This window comes from Nematostella vectensis, chromosome 1, assembly GCF_932526225.1.
Source record: "Nematostella vectensis chromosome 1, jaNemVect1.1, whole genome shotgun sequence".
NCBI classification, from domain to species: domain Eukaryota; kingdom Metazoa; phylum Cnidaria; class Anthozoa; order Actiniaria; family Edwardsiidae; genus Nematostella; species Nematostella vectensis.
In genome coordinates, this window is record NC_064034.1 from 1,814,314 (window position 1) to 1,831,417 (window position 17,104).

Genomic DNA, 17,104 nt, shown 5'->3' on the forward strand with positions numbered 1-17,104 from the left:
TTAAGCAAATTAAAAGTAAAACTGTGGTATGGTAAGCAACAATGTCGTCGCTAGATTGAAAAGACACCGCAGTGCATTGTTGGAAACTTCAAGGCGTACCGTCTTGGGTCAGCGGTAGTAACTTTTTTGGTAGTGTTGGACTTGAAACTGGAAAGCTATTTCCAGTTCTTTTGCTGAATAAACTAGTGGAGGATGGGCATATGTTGCCCCCCCTCAAATCCAAGACCAAATATCGTGACCCCCCTAGACCGGGCGCCCAAAAATTTGCACCACCCCTAAAGCACCTTCCATGTTAAAGTGGGAAACCTTGCGTGACATGATGCTGGTGGATTATGTGACACGGGATTATCATTGCATGTGGGGGTATGTTTGGGAGATGCGTTTTGTTGATGGTCTGGTAGTGAGAGGAAAAGGTGGTAATTTAGATACATATGCCACACACTTTGCTGTTGTACCGGAACTACAACTAGGTGTCAACATTTTATTCAACATGGACATAGCATTTACCACTCAGCAATTAACATCTTCCTCTCAGACTATGTGCACAAAAATCTTATTTCTCCTCTCACTGAAGCCTTGTTGATCTTCAAAAGAAAGCCAAGTTTCCTATTGATCCTACACCCTTCCTAGGAACCTATAATGTCACTCAACATATTAGCCATATGGGTAATACTCAACATATTAGAAGACAAAGACAAACTCCATCAAAAACCAACCCAGCAGCTGGCCTGACTCGACTTATGCTGGCCACCCGCTGATGCTCCACGCGCACATGACAACGATGGGGGGAGGGGTGCGTTTGCTTCAACACGCAGCATCACGTGATGCGATCATGGTGTTTTCCCCACCAGGAAAGGATGGTAGGTCATTCAAGTTCACAGTAAAAGCTTCAATGACTGAAGGATATAGAATAGCCTAAAATGTACTCAAATTTTTGTTCATAATGTTTGTATTTATGTACGGTCTTGATGAAAGGTGCTTATACACCTATTTCAAATAAGGTTGCACTCTGTGTATCGTAACCCGCAGTGCTTCATGGGTACAAAGTGAATAAGCAAATAACATTCACATAGCCTTCAGATAGAAGGATTCAGCCGTTTATACGCTACCCATGAACCACCGCGGGTTACGACACACAGATTCTCGAGTGCAACCTTATTTGAAATAGGTTTATATGATCAGTGGTTGATAGAAAAGAATTTTATGACAGGATTATTGGACCGGACACTGTTACGAATTTGGTGTATTATATGTAGCATAGTCTAATCCAATGTAATAATTTATTTTTTATCGATCGAAAAGCTGATCTATATACTTATAATATCATCGATAAGTGATTATTAGAGAATGATAATTGGCACTATTGAACATAATGTGAAAGAGAGAAATGTGAAAGAGAGAAATCCAGGACCCTCATGCACAAATGGAATGTACAGATACCATTATGACTATTCACAATGAAACCCAATATTACACAAAATACACAAAATTAAATACACAAAATTATAAATATATTAGTAAATATATTTATAATTATTCAAAATATTGACCAAAATGATTATTAGATTAAATTTGATAATATTACAGAAATGTTGTTAGTGGGTGGGACTGGGGGAGGGACCTTAGATGATTTATTGTTGTTAAGGCTTGGAATTTTTATAAAAGGTAATTCAGAATTTCTAATTTAAATAAATATGAATTATTAAGAGCTTTTGAGTCAATGTCCAGCTCTCCCGAATGAACTTAAAGTATTGTGTTTTCAGGGACTTTTAACTACAACGCATTAAAAATCCCCCGTTGGGTGTTGTTTTATTGTTTTGAATTACATGCCTATATGTTTTTCTATGTTAAAACATACGACAACTGGTACACACGTATATACTCCTATACCCTCTGTCCTGTCATTTTGCAGAATATACAAGATAACAGGATACTGACGAGGTGATCCCGATCCCAGGACTATAAAACAATTATCCTTTTCCAAAATTAGGGGAAATCGTAAAGCCTGATCGCATGTAAATCTTGTGATCCCGTACTTGTAAGGGCATATGATCTTGATCTTGATCCCTAAATAATTTAGATCCCTGATCCCAAAAATAAAGCTGATTTTTGATCCCATAGACCTCGTAACTACCCTGAGATAAACGCTTTCTGCGATTCAGAAGAGCGCTGTTCAAGAAGGGTGTGTAGAGAGGAGAGGGACTCACTGAGAAATACCCGCGGCTTGAAAGGTGACTAGAGAAAACCGGCTCAAAACAGTCATTTTTTCAACTTACTTGCATAATGGATAGTGTATGGTGGGAAATTTAATAGGCATTTAAATAAGTAAAAAAAGGATATATGCTTAATGTATTGTTATAATTGTGAATATTAAAACTCAAACAAAATAGCTGACGCCATAAATTGGACCTTCAATGAAGGATGTATACGCTGCAAACAGCCCTTACAATTTTTATCAAACGTTGTATTTACCTTCCTGTATTTGTCTTTAAGGTTGCCCGATAAAAAGAGTTATTTCAATATAGAAAACCTTTTAATTTTAGACAAATACCTTTTGTTACCATTTCACAACAAGGGCAAAAGCAAGAACTGCTGTGTACATAAGTGAACATTCATCCGAAAGAACACGCGAAACACGTATTCGGACGTATAATGGCCACCTTTGTGTGATAGTCAATACCAGTTTACTTATGACATGTTTTGTAAAAAGGTCTTTATTGCAAGAGGACTTATTTCAGAGTTATCTGCAAGCTGATCACAGTCGTGAAACCTTTGGCTGGAGAAAAGATGGTATTACTAACGCTGTCCGCGCTATGCTTCCTGAGTAGTGTGTCAGGTAATGTTTTCCACCAGAACACTTACACATCAATACTGTTTTACATTGCAAAGAGGGTATCACGTCGTTTCGTCCATACCCAGTTTGTCCACAAGCGAGTCGTTCGTCCACATATAGTTTTTACAAAACTCTAGCCTCAAAGAATAGGTGTTTCATATTATATATAAAAAAAACTTCTATGTCCTATGTATCAGTTGTTCCGATACTTGAGATATATGAACGGCTTATTCGGTACTTTTTGGTTGATTAACAAGAAAGCCTTTACCGACACAAAATTGCCATTTATTTCTTCAATACTTCACAAACCCCTAGCACGAAATTTAATTATTGCAAACAGCATATTATATTATGAACCATAACGTTACACTGTTTTATTGAAGCTTTATCTTTTCAAGTTTTATCTCCTCTAAAATATTCAGCCAGCGCCTCTGGATCAGTAAGGATCTTAGAGATTATACCTACCTCGAGTGGGTGTATTTGAAACAAATATCCTCCTTTTGATGAAGTGGAAGAGGTTCAGTGAAAACTCTTCATTCGAAAGGGCGTGGTGTTATTTAACTATGTCGCATAGTTATACTGTTTTTCACATAAATATTTCTCTTAGTCTTTTAAGAGGCCATTCTCACATCACATAAATCTACACGTACAATCAAAATACGGCCGGTTTCCACACATTTTGAAACTCAAATAGGATTTTATTTCTTTTTTCTCATATGACCTTATCTACGCGCTATATGGATGCACTTTTTTATTACACTGCGGATGGTTAATGCTTATCTAAAAGCTAAATGCACATTTGTATATTTTAGAATGACATCTGTAGAGTCTTGATTTTTTGACCACGTATTCTAAACCACACCCTATTGCAATGTCAATATATAACCCCTCCCTTAGATATTTCATACAAAAAGCATATCAATCAATGGATAATGTTTACCTAAATGGTCTACAAGAGCTACGGACGAGTGCGTGGGATACCTGTGATAATCAAAACTGTTATGGTCCAGGCTTTTTCAAGATGGCGGCGGGGAAAAAGGGAGTAAATTCGAGTTCCTGCAAGTTTACATAGAAATTATCGACCTTCACTTTTCTAGCAATACAAAACGAAAAAGTTTTTTAGTCTTGAAAATGGTTGTTTGATATGTACGATATAAAAAACCCATTGACTCAACTTGTCCCTATTTGACCACGTGTCCCACATGTCCCTAGCTACGGCCTTGACTGACTGCCAGAAGCTCAATGCTCAATCAAGCGGTCTCATTGGCTCGTACACCCCGCAGTGTTCGGCTGATGGCAGCTTTGAGTCAATGCAGTGCTGGGCTTCTACCGGCTACTGCTGGTGCGTGGACCAGAATGGCGCTGAGCTTGTCGGGACGAAAGTAAGAGGGAAAGCGGACTGCTCCGTGAAGGGTAAGATGTATTTATCGGGCTCTTAATATCAGGCGTTTAGGGCGGGCTACCTGTGCAGGCGCGTACCTCTGGGGAGAAGGGAGAGGGGGAAGGGGGGGTGTATACCACCCAGTGGACAGCCAACAAAATGGGTCATTTCTCAGTCAAATATTATGCTTTTTAATATGATATCTATAACCACGCACCCCACCCTGCCCCATCCCGCGCTTGAAAAAATAGTTAAAGATAAGACCTGAAGGTGAAATATTAAGTTCTTTTGCCTTTCCCAATTCCTTTCTTTCATTGTAGCTGTATCGCCATTTAAACCCTGTTAAACTCCCCACCCACACACCTTTGTGACGGCTTAAAAGCATAGCGTATATCATGATTGCGCATGCAAAGTTACACCCAAACTTATATCCAGACCATCTAACTCAGTTCCTTAATAAAAAAAACATACCGAATCCGCTCCGGTTGGTGATGTTTATCGATATAACCCGGATCCCGTTTCGTCAAGGCAAGCTATCGACGTGCCAAATCATGCAATCCATCATCGTGAACCTCCCTGGCTGGTGCGGCCCGCCCAGATGCAAAGATGATGGTAGTTTCGAGGAGACGCAGTGCTGTGCTAGTACGGGGGAGTGTTACTGTGTGGACAGGGATGGCACGGAACTGGAGGGAACCAGGCAGAAAGGACAGCCTGACTGCGAGGGTAAGACGCAGAGGGTACCAACTCTGTTGGTAGGGTCAGACCTAGTTGTTATTAGGTATGTGAGGGTAAGATGCAGAGGGGACCATACTCTGTTGGTAGGGTCAGACCTAGTTGTTGTTAGGTATGTGAGGGTAAGATGCAGAGGGTACCAACTCTGTTGGTAGGGTCAGACCTAGTTGTTGTTAGATATGTGAGGGTAAGACGCAGAGGGTACCAACTCTGTTGGTAGGGTCAGACCTAGTTGTTGTTAGGTATGTGAGGGTAAGATGCAGAGGGTACCAACTCTGTTGGTAGGGTCAGACCTAGTTGTTGTTAGGTATGTGAGGGTAAGACGCAGAGGGTACCAACTCTGTTGGTAGGGTCAGACCTAGTTGTTGTTAGGTATGTGAGGGTAAGACGCAGAGGGTACCAACTCTGTTGGTAGGGTCAGACCTAGTTGTTGTTAGATATGTGAGGGTAAGATGCAGAGGGTACCAACTCTGTTGGTAGGGTCAGACCTAGTTGTTGTTAGGTATGTGAGGGTAAGACGCAGAGGGTACCAACTCTGTTGGTAGGGTCAGACCTAGTTGTTGTTAGGTATGTGAGGGTAAGATGCAGAGGGGACCATACTCTGTTGGTAGGGTCAGACCTAGTTGTTATTAGGTATGTGAGGGTAAGATGCAGAGGGTACCAACTCTGTTGGTAGGGTCAGACCTAGTTGTTGTTAGGTATGTGAGGGTAAGACGCAGAGGGTACCAACTCTGTTGGTAGGGTCAGACCTAGTTGTTGTTAGGTATGTGAGGGTAAGATGCAGAGGGTACCATACTCTGTTGGTAGGGTCAGACCTAGTTGTTGTTAGGTATGTGAGGGTAAGATGCAGAGGGTACCAACTCTGTTGGTAGGGTCAGACCTAGTTGTTGTTAGATATGTGAGGGTAAGACGCAGAGGGTACCAACTCTGTTGGTAGGGTCAGACCTAGTTGTTGTTAGGTATGTGAGGGTAAGATGCAGAGGGTACCAACTCTGTTGGTAGGGTCAGACCTAGTTGTTGTTAGATATGTGAGGGTAAGACGCAGAGGGTACCAACTCTGTTGGTAGGGTCAGACCTAGTTGTTGTTAGGTATGTGAGGGTAAGATGCAGAGGGTACCAACTCTGTTGGTAGGGTCAGACCTAGTTGTTGTTAGATATGTGAGGGTAAGACGCAGAGGGTACCAACTCTGTTGGTAGGGTCAGACCTAGTTGTTGTTAGGTATGTGAGGGTAAGATGCAGAGGGGACCATACTCTGTTGGTAGGGTCAGACCTAGTTGTTGTTAGGTATGTGAGGGTAAGATGCAGAGGGTACCAACTCTGTTGGTAGGGTCAGACCTAGTTGTTGTTAGGTATGTGAGGGTAAGATGCAGAGGGTACCATACTCTGTTGGTAGGGTCAGACCTAGTTGTTGTTAGGTATGTGAGGGTAAGATGCAGAGGGTACCATACTCTGTTGGTAGGGTCAGACCTAGTTGTTGTTAGGTATGTGAGGGTAAGATGCAGAGGGTACCAACTCTGTTGGTAGGGACAGACCTAGTTGTTATTAGATATGTGAGGGTAAGACGCAGAGGGTACCATACTCTGTTGGTAGGGTCAGACCTAGTTGTTATTAGATATGTGAGGGTAAGACGCAGAGGGTACCAACTCTGTTGGTAGGGACAGACCTAGTTGTTGTTAGATATGTGAGGGTAAGACGCAGAGGGGACCATACTCTGTTGGTAGGGTCAGACCTAGTTGTTGTTAGGTATGTGAGGGTAAGACGCAGAGGGTACCATACTCTGTTGGTAGGGACAGACATAGCTGTTGTTAGGTTTGCGAGGAGGCGCTCTTATCGTTTAATCTACAACTGAATCGCAATTCCGAGAAACAAATTTGTACTTAAGCAACAGCTGTTTGATTTGCCTTGGTTACATGTACTGCGATAATACTAGGATGCAATGGGGGATCTAGACTTTTTCAAGGGGTGGTTCAATTTATAATAAAAAACTATATCAAAGCTCTGCTCAATTGTCTACTCTGCAAAACAATCATAATTTTGTAGGGTGGTTAAACTCAAGGAACCACCCCTGGACCTCCCCCTGCGTTATCCACAGCAAGTATGAAGCTGAGGGGCTGTCCATCTTTTTACGATTACTACTTGACTATGATCTGATGATAACACCTGCCTAGCTGTTAGCAGTTACTATTAGGCTTATATGTGGTGATACACTTATATATCTAGCTGTTAACTGTGACTATTACCCTCATATGTGGTCATACACTTGTCTATATAGCTGTTCACTGCTACTATTACCCTTATATGTGGCCATACCCTTGTCTATAGCTACCCACAGCAAATGCGAGGTTGAGCGGCTCGACGCGCTCTCTCACGGTCAACTGGTGGGTCAGTTCATACCGCATTGCATACCGGATGGGTCGTACAACTCGGTTCAGTGTTGGGCGAGTACTGGGTACTGCTGGTGCGTGGACAAGTCTGGTGTGAAGGTGGACGGCACTGAGATAAGGGGCAGCGCGCCAAACTGCTGAAGGTCAGTATAGGGGTGGACGGCACTGAGATCAGGGGCAGCGCGCGCCAAACTGCTGAAGGTCAGTATAGGGGTGGACGGCACTGAGATCAGGGGCAGCGCGCCAAACTGCTGAAGGTCAGTATAGGGGTGGACGGCACTGAGATCAGGGGCAGCGCGCCAAACTGCTGAAGGTCAGTTTAGGGGTGGACGCCACTTCGATCAGGGGCAGCGCCAAACTGCTGAAGGTCAGTATAGGGGTGGACGGCACTGAGATCAGGGGCAGCGCGCCAAACTGCTGAAGGTAAGTATAGGGGTGGACGGCACTGAGATCAGGGACAGCGCGCCAAACTGCTGAAGGTCAGTATAGGGGTGGACGGCACTGAGATCAGGGGCAGCGCGCGCCAAACTGCTGGAGGTAAGTATAGGGGTGGACGGCACTGAGATCAGGGGCAGCGCGCCAAACTGCTGAAGGTCAGTTTAGGGGTGGACGCCACTTCGATCAGGGGCAGCGCCAAACTGCTGAAAATCAGTATAGGGGTGGACGGCACTGAGATCAGGGGCAGCGCCAAAATGCTGAAGGTCTGTATAGGGGTGGACGGCACTGAGATCAGGGGCAGCGCGCCAAACTGCTGGAGGTAAGAATAGGGGTGGACGGCACTTAGATCAGGGGCAGCGCCAAACTGCTCAAGATGAGGACTACTGCAAGGGGCTGGATACTGTAAAAGTATAGATATTTCACGTCTTTTTATTATTACGGACAGTGCGTGCAAATCAGTGACAACTATCCACATTTTACATTACGTCATAAATTAAAATGTACTCGTTGCTTGAATCAGAGAATCAATGGTAGTCAGAATGATTCTTTGCAAAGCATTCTGTCAGATATTGGTAAACATCTTGCTTATTCATCCCCCCATCTTCTGGGAGACAATACAATCTATCAAATTTATAGGACATCATTTAGGTACAGGATAGAACATACCTTATGTCCTTTTTTAAAGGCCTACGCGCCTATGAGGGGTTTCCTTATTATTATTATTAATTTGTCATGGATATTGTCATGCCATATATTCTCTCTATTTTTTTTTTCAGCTAACGCCATTGGAGCGAAGAGAGAGAAAAAAAAGAAATCAGTAATTATTATAGCAGAATTATGAATTAAAATTTAATTCTATCCGGGTTAAATGATGCGTTTTCATGACTTCCTAATGTCTGTCCGTCCTTGCTCCTCTTGGTTAAATGATAGGTCCCTGCTAACAGAGCTTTATTCTTTCTCTTTAATTCTTTCAGCTCGATTAATTGTGCGTGTCGCGTCCCTGCTCTTTCGCCATGGTAATATGATTATTGGGGCCCGGCAATGAAGCGAATAGATATTGTCCTTGGTAGGAACACGTCCTTTATTTAACACTAACAAGGCATTACTCATCATTTTGGAGTAAAATTATCCTTTAGCCCGTGAACAGTCGTATGAGCGAACGTATTTACAATAATTTTCTCATCCCATGGTGCCCCGGCCTGACTTTCTATAGTGTGATAAGCCATATGACGAAAACAATGACACCAAGAAATCCTTTTTTTATTATTTATTGAACTTAAAGCATATCAAGCTACTAACGCCGCCGTGCCCATATTGCCAGGGCCAGAAAGTTGATGTTATACCCATCCATGGTCCTACACATTCCCCACCACACACCAGCGACGAAGAGTGACCTGAGACGCGTCAGAAACATAATATAATAAGATGAAAAAATGTAATAAGATGATATCACTGCTTCTTTTGGTCACACAATTCCCACTGCATACCATTAGACGCTGATGCGACTGCAAACCTTTCAAGAGAGGGAAAACATCTGATAAAGGTCGCATTTGGAGATTATAGCTGCCTTCTTCTGCTACACCGTCCTACCACTGACCTGGCTGGTGGGGACTTTTTCCCCTGGCAGAGTTTTTCCTTCCCTTGTACAATTGTCACTTTGGAAAATTTACCCATCGTCAAAAAAAAAAAAAAAAAAAGGATTTTAAAAGATCCACCATGCTAAAAATTTGTCAACCTAGTGAGTTTCTTACGGAATTCCTGCCGGGAAATCATTACTTTTTGGTGGCCCGAGGGCTGCATCGAGGGTTGTGTAGGCAAAATATTTCCGCGTATTGGGTTTCTTTCTGCCTTTTCTGCCTCATATGCGTCTAGTGGTCTCTGCGGGCGCTACCGAACAAGAAGGTCGATTTTAATATTGTCTCAGAAAGGAAGCGCTGGATTTCCTCGCTCATGCAACCCTAAAGGTTCACCATACGGGATGGAGCGCCCTAGGTATATGTAGATTGTGCTCGGCAACTTTTGAACGCTTTTGGCGTTTTGAGCAACTTTTCGTAGGACCAGCAACCTTGGGCAACTTCTGCCTTCCTGGGCAACTTTTGAGCAACAAATTGGTATAAAATCGATCCAAGCTATCAAAAAGTCCGTTATTTAATCTAAAAAAATTATTTTATCAAAGTAGATTTTACTGAAACGGCTCCCAAATGGTCCTGGACAGTCCTCACTGATTGCGTGTGCCCACAAAATCTGGACAGCGGCTAAATTTTTAACGGGCGCTTAAACATCCAGCGGTTATTCGTTGCAACATGGTTGCTGTCGCCATATTTGCTGTTGTGCCAGTCATGGCATCACAATCACATGAATCAGATGAAATTTCAGGAGAATAAAACGGATATACTTCAGAGATCGGCCCCATCGAGGTCTTATTAAACCCACAAGCGCATCGATCTCTAGAAAATTCAGGAAAAAGGCAACGAAAGAGCGGTTCACCGACCTCGTCAAATGCAACATGCTTTACGGACCGTGTGATAGAGTTTAGAAAACAGCATTTTGTAACGGAGAAAGGTAGTTTATGATTGCAATGCGTGTAGCGAGAGATCGATCATTATAGACTGTGAACTTTATCACTGCCTAAAGCATGATGATGCCTATCCAAATGAACTTTGACAATTTTTGGATATATTAGCCACTTTGGAGCAACGTTTGTCTTTATTTTCAAGCAACTTTTCCCAAATTTACAATCACAATCTACACATGCCTAGTGCGAGCGCGGAAGCAAGTTGACCAAGTGCACCTCGTCCCTTCGGCGCCACAGGAATCCCAATTCACGAAACATTTATGTGCTTGCTAACACGAGCTTATTTGGTTATTCCTCGTTGTGAGAGACAAACGCACACGGGAAATACCAGAGACGCAACTCGAGTGTTAAGAAATGAAGAAATCTTTGTAAGCAGTGTCATGCTATGTTCACTGTCATACCGAAAGTGCACCCATAAAAGTAGCATTCATGCAGGTCATTTGTGGCGAAGGTTTAGCGGGAATTGTTCGATACCCTGATAAGAGGAGTCTCTTACCGACTTATAGGGGGTAGAGAAACCTGTTTACACGGAAAAATCCGGGCTTATTACGAACGTTCTTGTATGGCGTGGGTACATTCCCGAAGAGGAAGAAAAAAAAAGACCCAGTATTCGACCCCTACACTTTTACAGATTCAGATTCATTTGATAGATTAAAAGGAAACACGACATTGGAAAGTTTCCTCCCAAGCTTTGATTCGTTTTCTAAAAGGAATTGTTATAATTGATTTAAAAATAGAACGTCGATAGTTCACCACACGATTTGTTGTGCTCTTTGTTGTCTCGCTTTTAATAGGATTGGACACCAGACATCCTGTTCCATTAGCCTTTACATATAAAAAGAACTCGCTCTTCATCAGGTCTTGTTCGTCTGCGAGTACGTAGTTTTCATGGAAAGTAATATCACATTTCCATTATAATCATCGTATTCATCAAGCGTTAATTAAGTCTGATTGAGGAAGAGAAAGTAGAAATATCCCGGAAGTTCAACTTTTCGATAACCCAAATAACAGTTTGCTGCAATTTTTAAAAGACAACTAAAAACATGATTTCAGCTTTTATGACAACTTAAAATTGCTTTTTTTTTTTTTTACATTTTACCTAAAAAAAAAAGTGGTTTGAGGTTTGATAGATTTTGTTGGTGTCGTGTGACACAGGTTGCCCGGTTGAGCGGAAAAGGATACGCGTGACATCATGCTCTTCCTGTTATGCGAAACATAAGACTTCCGCCTTCAAACGAAGTGTAACGGCAAATATAGCTCACCGGAAGAATTGATGATCAGTGCATATAACGGCACACAAGCTAAACTCCTCAACATTAGCGGGGAGACTAGCCAGTGACGATTCGACAAGGTATGGTTCATTCAGTAATTTGAGTTATTTCTTGTGCATGAACATCGAAACTTTCACAATTTGATTATCAAGTAAATGCAATAATGTTTCAATTATTGGTTCTTAATCTGTTAATGAACTTTTTTGTAAGGGCCTTTTTGATAAGAACGAAAAACCTGAAATTTCACTAAATTTAAGAACATACCGAGGCTCAGATAGCGGCCAAATATTGCTTTGTTAGTCTGATGCAGAATGTAAAATCGAAATGTATTCATAATAACAACCTTAAATATTTAAGTAGCTATATGCCCGACAGTCGGGAAAGGTCCTCAATGGACTAAATGCCCGTCAGCTTTCACTTTTCTTCAAATAACCCAGAAATTGTCCATCAAGTAAGCTTAAAGTATTCTATATTTGTTGGGAAATGGAAAGCAAATCTGAATTGGGATTTGTTATCGGTATTGAATGTTTTCCGTCGTATATGTACTCCGTCTTCAAATGCTTGAAAAATAAGAACGGCCCTGCCTCAATTTTGACAATTAAAAGTTCTTATAAAAATAGTGTACTCATGTTTAGCGCCAAGCCAGAGGACTTAAAGGTAATTTTTTAGATAAATTTTCAATAAAAAATGCCCTTTCCGGTTTTTTAACTGCAGACTATAACATATGATATTTAAAATTGCTACATCAGACCTGTAACAATAACTTCTAAGAAGTATCGCTTATATCTCTGCAATATTTACACTGCAATATTTCCTATATAGGAATTCCTTATTTTTCCTAAGCACATTTGTTTTTACGAAAAAATAGCATGTAAAATTAGTAAGTATTCGATACTTTTTTACTCCTGCTCTAATATATCAATATAACAACGATAACTTTGTTTGTATTGCTTTTATTTTAAATCTTTACAAAAAAAATATAAATTTTATCTGTATTTTTAAGGTTACAACGATTTCGATTTTGGCCTGCTTCATATTTCCCGCGGTCTTTTATTTCTTTCTTATTACCATGTGCGAAGCACGACGGAAACACTACTGCATAAAAGCAGAACTTAAATAGTTCTCTGTTTTACAGAGCTTTGTGTTTTTCCGACATGGCAGTACATTCGACTAATATACATTGTTATTGGTTGGAATATGTACGATCTTTTTAGTTTACTGTGAATGCCGGACGTTTATGTCAGAAGATCTCCGTTTGTCATCTCTTCTGACTAATTAGCTTGTTTGATTGCATCCATCACTTCCGCAAAAGAAAAAAAAGAAAAGAAAAGAAAAGAAAAGAAGAGGAAGAGAGCAACAAGACACACATAAAATCATACTTGGATAACTCGGCTGAACTAATTTCTAGTTCCCTTGAAACTAAACTGCGCTATATTTGTAACCTTTCTTCGTCTCCCAACTCTAAATTTAAGTGTTATCTATAGACACAACGCTTTAAAATCCTTTGTAAAAAACCGCAGGATCACAGAAACAGGAAGAACAATGATTTTGTCAACTTGAACTAAAAGTAAGAAAAAAAACATATACGTCTTGGGATAGTTCTGATTACAGAGCAAAAGTTATCGGAAATAATGTTAAAAGCGTTATTGTTTTGGTGTTTATTAAGTATAACGTCCTCTTTTTCTGCTTCATACTTAGTACGTTAGTCTAGTGTTTTGGGTTAGGCCGTATATGGTTATGGCCACGTCATAGATCTGAGTACAACGCAAAGTAGAATCAGTACGCAAATAACACGATGTATAAATTCGTAATCTTATATCAGCAGCACGTATTAGGTGATAGGTAGATTGTGAGCTTGCTCGATTCGGCCCCACTGCTTTGCGGTGACGTGTTACGAGTCTCACTTCAAGTAGTATGTTGTTAGCTTGCAGAACGTGATGGGCTTTGTGTAACTTTTCCTGTTTCGAGTTCCGTTAGAGCAGACATTGTCTTTCAACTGCATTCCGATCTTTATAAACTGCGTTCCGCTCTTCCCGTTAGCTAAGAGGGCGAACATCGAGTAATCACATTTTCTTATGCGTGCTTCCCATGCTTTCTAGGTTTCAATCAGAGCATCAAATATCTTCTCCGCGTGAATTACAAGGATGAACACAGGTGAGTCTTCCCCGCGGTCTAAGGGTTGACCGCGGTCGTCTAGGGATGCGGACATTGATATTCTTTAACCTGATACAAGAAAGTAAATGCAAGTCTACTTGAAGTCATTTCACTGTACATGGGTATCTCTTAAAAGTTAGATATGTCTATTTAGGGAGTTTTCCTGCGATTCGCTTATTCTAAAAACTGAGAAAAATGAGCAAACAAGTATTTTCTATCAGGGGGAGTGCCCGTGAGCCGAGGGACTACCCAGGGTCAGGGGAAGAGCCCAGGGACAGTGGGAGTGTCCAGGAATCCCCCTCCTAATACTTTTAAAATTATAACGATTTGACCAGTGTGGTATTACGTTTATCATCATAAAATATGCTCATTATTTTATTTGATATAAACATTTATGCTTAACAGCAAAAAACATAACAAATCACCCAAAGAGGGGGGGGGGGGAGCTTTTGTGGTCAAACTCATGTAAATCTAACAAACATATCGTGAATCTTGCTCAGAGCACCGGGCGCACTGTAAGCCAGCTATTCACTTATGGGAATTCTTGCTGGACTTACTGGCTGATGGTCGCTATAGCAGCATCATCTCCTGGACAAACAGAGAAAGTGGAGAATTCAAGCTGCTGAACCAGGAGGAGGTTGCGCGCAGATGGGGTCACCTGAAGCACAGACCAGGCATGAACTATGACAAGCTCAGCCGCGCGCTGAGGTACTATTACCAGAAGGGGATTATTAAAAAGGTGCGTCTTTTGTTTAGTTTTCTACCTTGTTGACTACAATTCTAAGGGTTTTGATCTGTTTATTGGATTCTTTGTATGACGAACGCCTTTTCGTGCTCGATGGGGTGCGCTAAGATCGCGTTAACAAAATCAAATTGTACGTCTGTCAGGGAATACAAGGATGAATTGGTATGGTTTCGGCCACTGTAAAAACAGTGACGTTCCGCTGTCGTTTCGAGCGTCAGCCCTTCGCCGGAGCGTTAGCCCTTCTTTTCAAAGCACTATTCTTAATAAAATGTCATGTCGAATATGATTTGAGTTATTTGTGTGAACACAGCCGAACTAATAAGCCAATCATCTTATCATTTTCAGGTTCACGGCCAGAGACTAGTTTATAAGTTCTGTAATCCACCTTCCTTCCCGGAAAAGTCCCCCTCCCCTTCCCCCCAAGGGGACAACGCAAGCCTAAAAAGAGAGCCACTAACTTCAATATTACTGCCAAAGCAGGAGGAGTTTATGAATTCATCGATACAATGCGTGACTTTTGCTCCGCCATCCACTATAGTATCCAAGTCGCATTATGGGCTTCCTGTGGTGCCAGTCCCAGTGCGCATGTCACATGATCACGTGACGTATAAATACTTGTTGCCTGTCCGCGTGGTACCGCGATGTAAGCCGATCTCAGTTATAAAGAAAACATGAATGGCTCCACCATCTCTGTCTAATGTAATATTGCAAATATTTTATGATGTGTTTGAAGATGAAAACACACAATGTACATAGTGAATAAACAAAAAATACACGGAACGTATAGAAAACTAAACCTCAATTTTTGTGTCGCGAGTCCTATGTTGCTTATCTCGAGTCCTGCGTCGCTTATCTCGAGTTCTGCGTCGCGTATCTCGGGTCCTGTGTCGCTTATCTCGAGAGCTATGTCGCTTATCTCGAGTCCTATGTCGTTTATCTCGTGTCCTGTGTCGCTAATCTCGTGTCCTGTGTCGCTTATCTCGTGTCCTATGTCGCTTATCTCGTGTCCTGTGTCGCTTATCTCGAATTCCTGTGTCTCTTATATCGAGTCCTGTGTCGCTTATCTCGAGTCCTGTGTCGCTTATCTCGAGTCCTATGTCGCTTATCTCGAGTCCTGTGTCGCCTATCTCGAGTCCTATGTCGCTTACCTCGTGTCCTGTGTCGCTTATCTCGAGTTCCTGTCCTGTGTCGCTTATCTTATACTTTTAAAAACGCCGTCGAAAGTGAATCAAAATAAATCCGTATACTTTGGTCCGTAGTGTGGACGGTCGAATCCGTATCAAAATGAAAAGGATGGCGTCATATCGCAGGCGCGCGCTGCTTTGAGCATGCGCATATCATAAAAATGACGTCACCCTGTACCTTTCAGCGTTTTCAAACGTTTGAATCCGTGTTAGTGTGGACGGCTGGATCCAGGGGAGCACGATGCGAAAACGATTCGAACGATAGTGTGGACGCGAATCAAGTGATGCGTTTACGGCGAAACAAATCCGGATACTTTTGAATCCGTGTTAGTGTGGACGATCACTTAGGCTTTCATACAAAAGTGCTCGGTACACGTATGTAGAGCAGGATATATCTTGATGTTGTAGCCTATACCATGCGAACTTCGTGTTTTCGGGGTTTTCGTGCCGGAAAAACTATCAAAGCCTACAGGTAGGCTATTGATGTTGGGGAAAAAACACCCTGTGGCCCGATCCGCGTAGGACACTTCAAGGAACTAAAACAGCTTCGAGGTTAGAGTTTTCGAAAATCAAGCATTGATTTCATGCCAGGGTGATTTGGGGCTATTTTTTTTAATAGAGCTTTTAATTTCGCAAGCTGATGCAGAAATCCGGGCATAGTTACATCATTCATTAAATTAATTCTCACTAATGTTTCGTTTCCGAGATGTCTAATGTCTTGTTACTGTAGAATAAACCAAGTAAACCTGCCTCAGCTGTTGGTGGTAATGTTTGCCTTACTTTCGCTCCTCTAGTGAACCAAGAGACCATGATATAAGAGAACGAATCCCTGTGGCCCATGATAACGTCCATGAAAGTTATTTTAAGATTGCGCGAGCTTGTCAATCATAGCATCCATATATGGTTCATCGCGCCATATTTGGTTATAAGCACCTCGCGAGCTATAGTACATTTTCCCAATTTTTCCCCTCTGCACTTCTTGACTTCGTTCACTACCTGTTTTTATCCTTTTAGCTGCTTCTCATAGCTCATGATTACAATGCTACTTGTAGGATGGTGTCCTGGTATCTGTTAAGTTATCTAATGTTAAGTTATCTAAATGTTATATAAATATTGAACGGGAAGACGTCGGGGAAACAGCGAGTTTGGAGTTCATTCAAGATGCATCAGGCTGACTCCTAAAAAGTTCTTTTTCTCTTCAATACGGTGAGATGAAAAACTTAGGCATTCTCAGTCTATGTTATGTATTTAAATACAAGAAGGCCTTTATTTTTCTTTGATTTACAATATTTTTAGATGATGAATGAACTTTTCTTCACGCAAATGTTCAGAAATCATGTCACTCAAGAAACCCTTGTCACCGGAATAAGATTTACTTCATTATGGAGACTTGAAATCTTTTATTT

The 17,104-nt window shown here is 41.6% G+C and overlaps 2 protein-coding genes across 2 annotated transcripts; both read left to right on the forward strand.

The window, feature by feature from the left end:
• Positions 1-2,721: 2,721 nt before the first annotated feature.
• On the forward strand, positions 2,722-8,638 carry LOC116620367 (equistatin-like). Its single transcript, XM_048732426.1, has 5 exons — positions 2,722-2,836; positions 4,046-4,246; positions 4,743-4,937; positions 7,270-7,474; positions 8,546-8,638. Exons 1-4 carry the CDS (start codon positions 2,788-2,790, stop codon positions 7,470-7,472), a joined length of 648 nt encoding a protein of 215 aa, XP_048588383.1. The 5' UTR covers positions 2,722-2,787; the 3' UTR covers positions 7,473-7,474; positions 8,546-8,638.
• Positions 8,639-11,566: 2,928 nt separating this feature from the next.
• On the forward strand, positions 11,567-15,305 carry LOC5516365 (ETS domain-containing protein Elk-1). Its single transcript, XM_001636352.3, has 4 exons — positions 11,567-11,695; positions 13,715-13,769; positions 14,270-14,508; positions 14,860-15,305. Exons 2-4 carry the CDS (start codon positions 13,760-13,762, stop codon positions 15,187-15,189), a joined length of 579 nt encoding a protein of 192 aa, XP_001636402.3. The 5' UTR covers positions 11,567-11,695; positions 13,715-13,759; the 3' UTR covers positions 15,190-15,305.
• The last annotated feature ends 1,799 nt before the right edge of the window (positions 15,306-17,104 follow it).

Bases quoted from the DNA above. Each gene is read 5' to 3' on its own strand.
- LOC5516365 (XM_001636352.3), top strand. The intron at 14,509-14,859 runs GTGCGTCTTTTG...TATCATTTTCAG, and splicing joins AGAAGGGGATTATTAAAAAG to GTTCACGGCCAGAGACTAGT.
- LOC116620367 (XM_048732426.1), top strand. From the start codon at position 2,788: ATGGTATTACTAACGCTGTCCGCGCTATGCTTCCTGAGTAGTGTGTCA. The intron at 2,837-4,045 runs GTAATGTTTTCC...ACATGTCCCTAG, and splicing joins CTTCCTGAGTAGTGTGTCAG to CTACGGCCTTGACTGACTGC. The intron at 4,247-4,742 runs GTAAGATGTATT...CGTTTCGTCAAG, and splicing joins AGCGGACTGCTCCGTGAAGG to GCAAGCTATCGACGTGCCAA.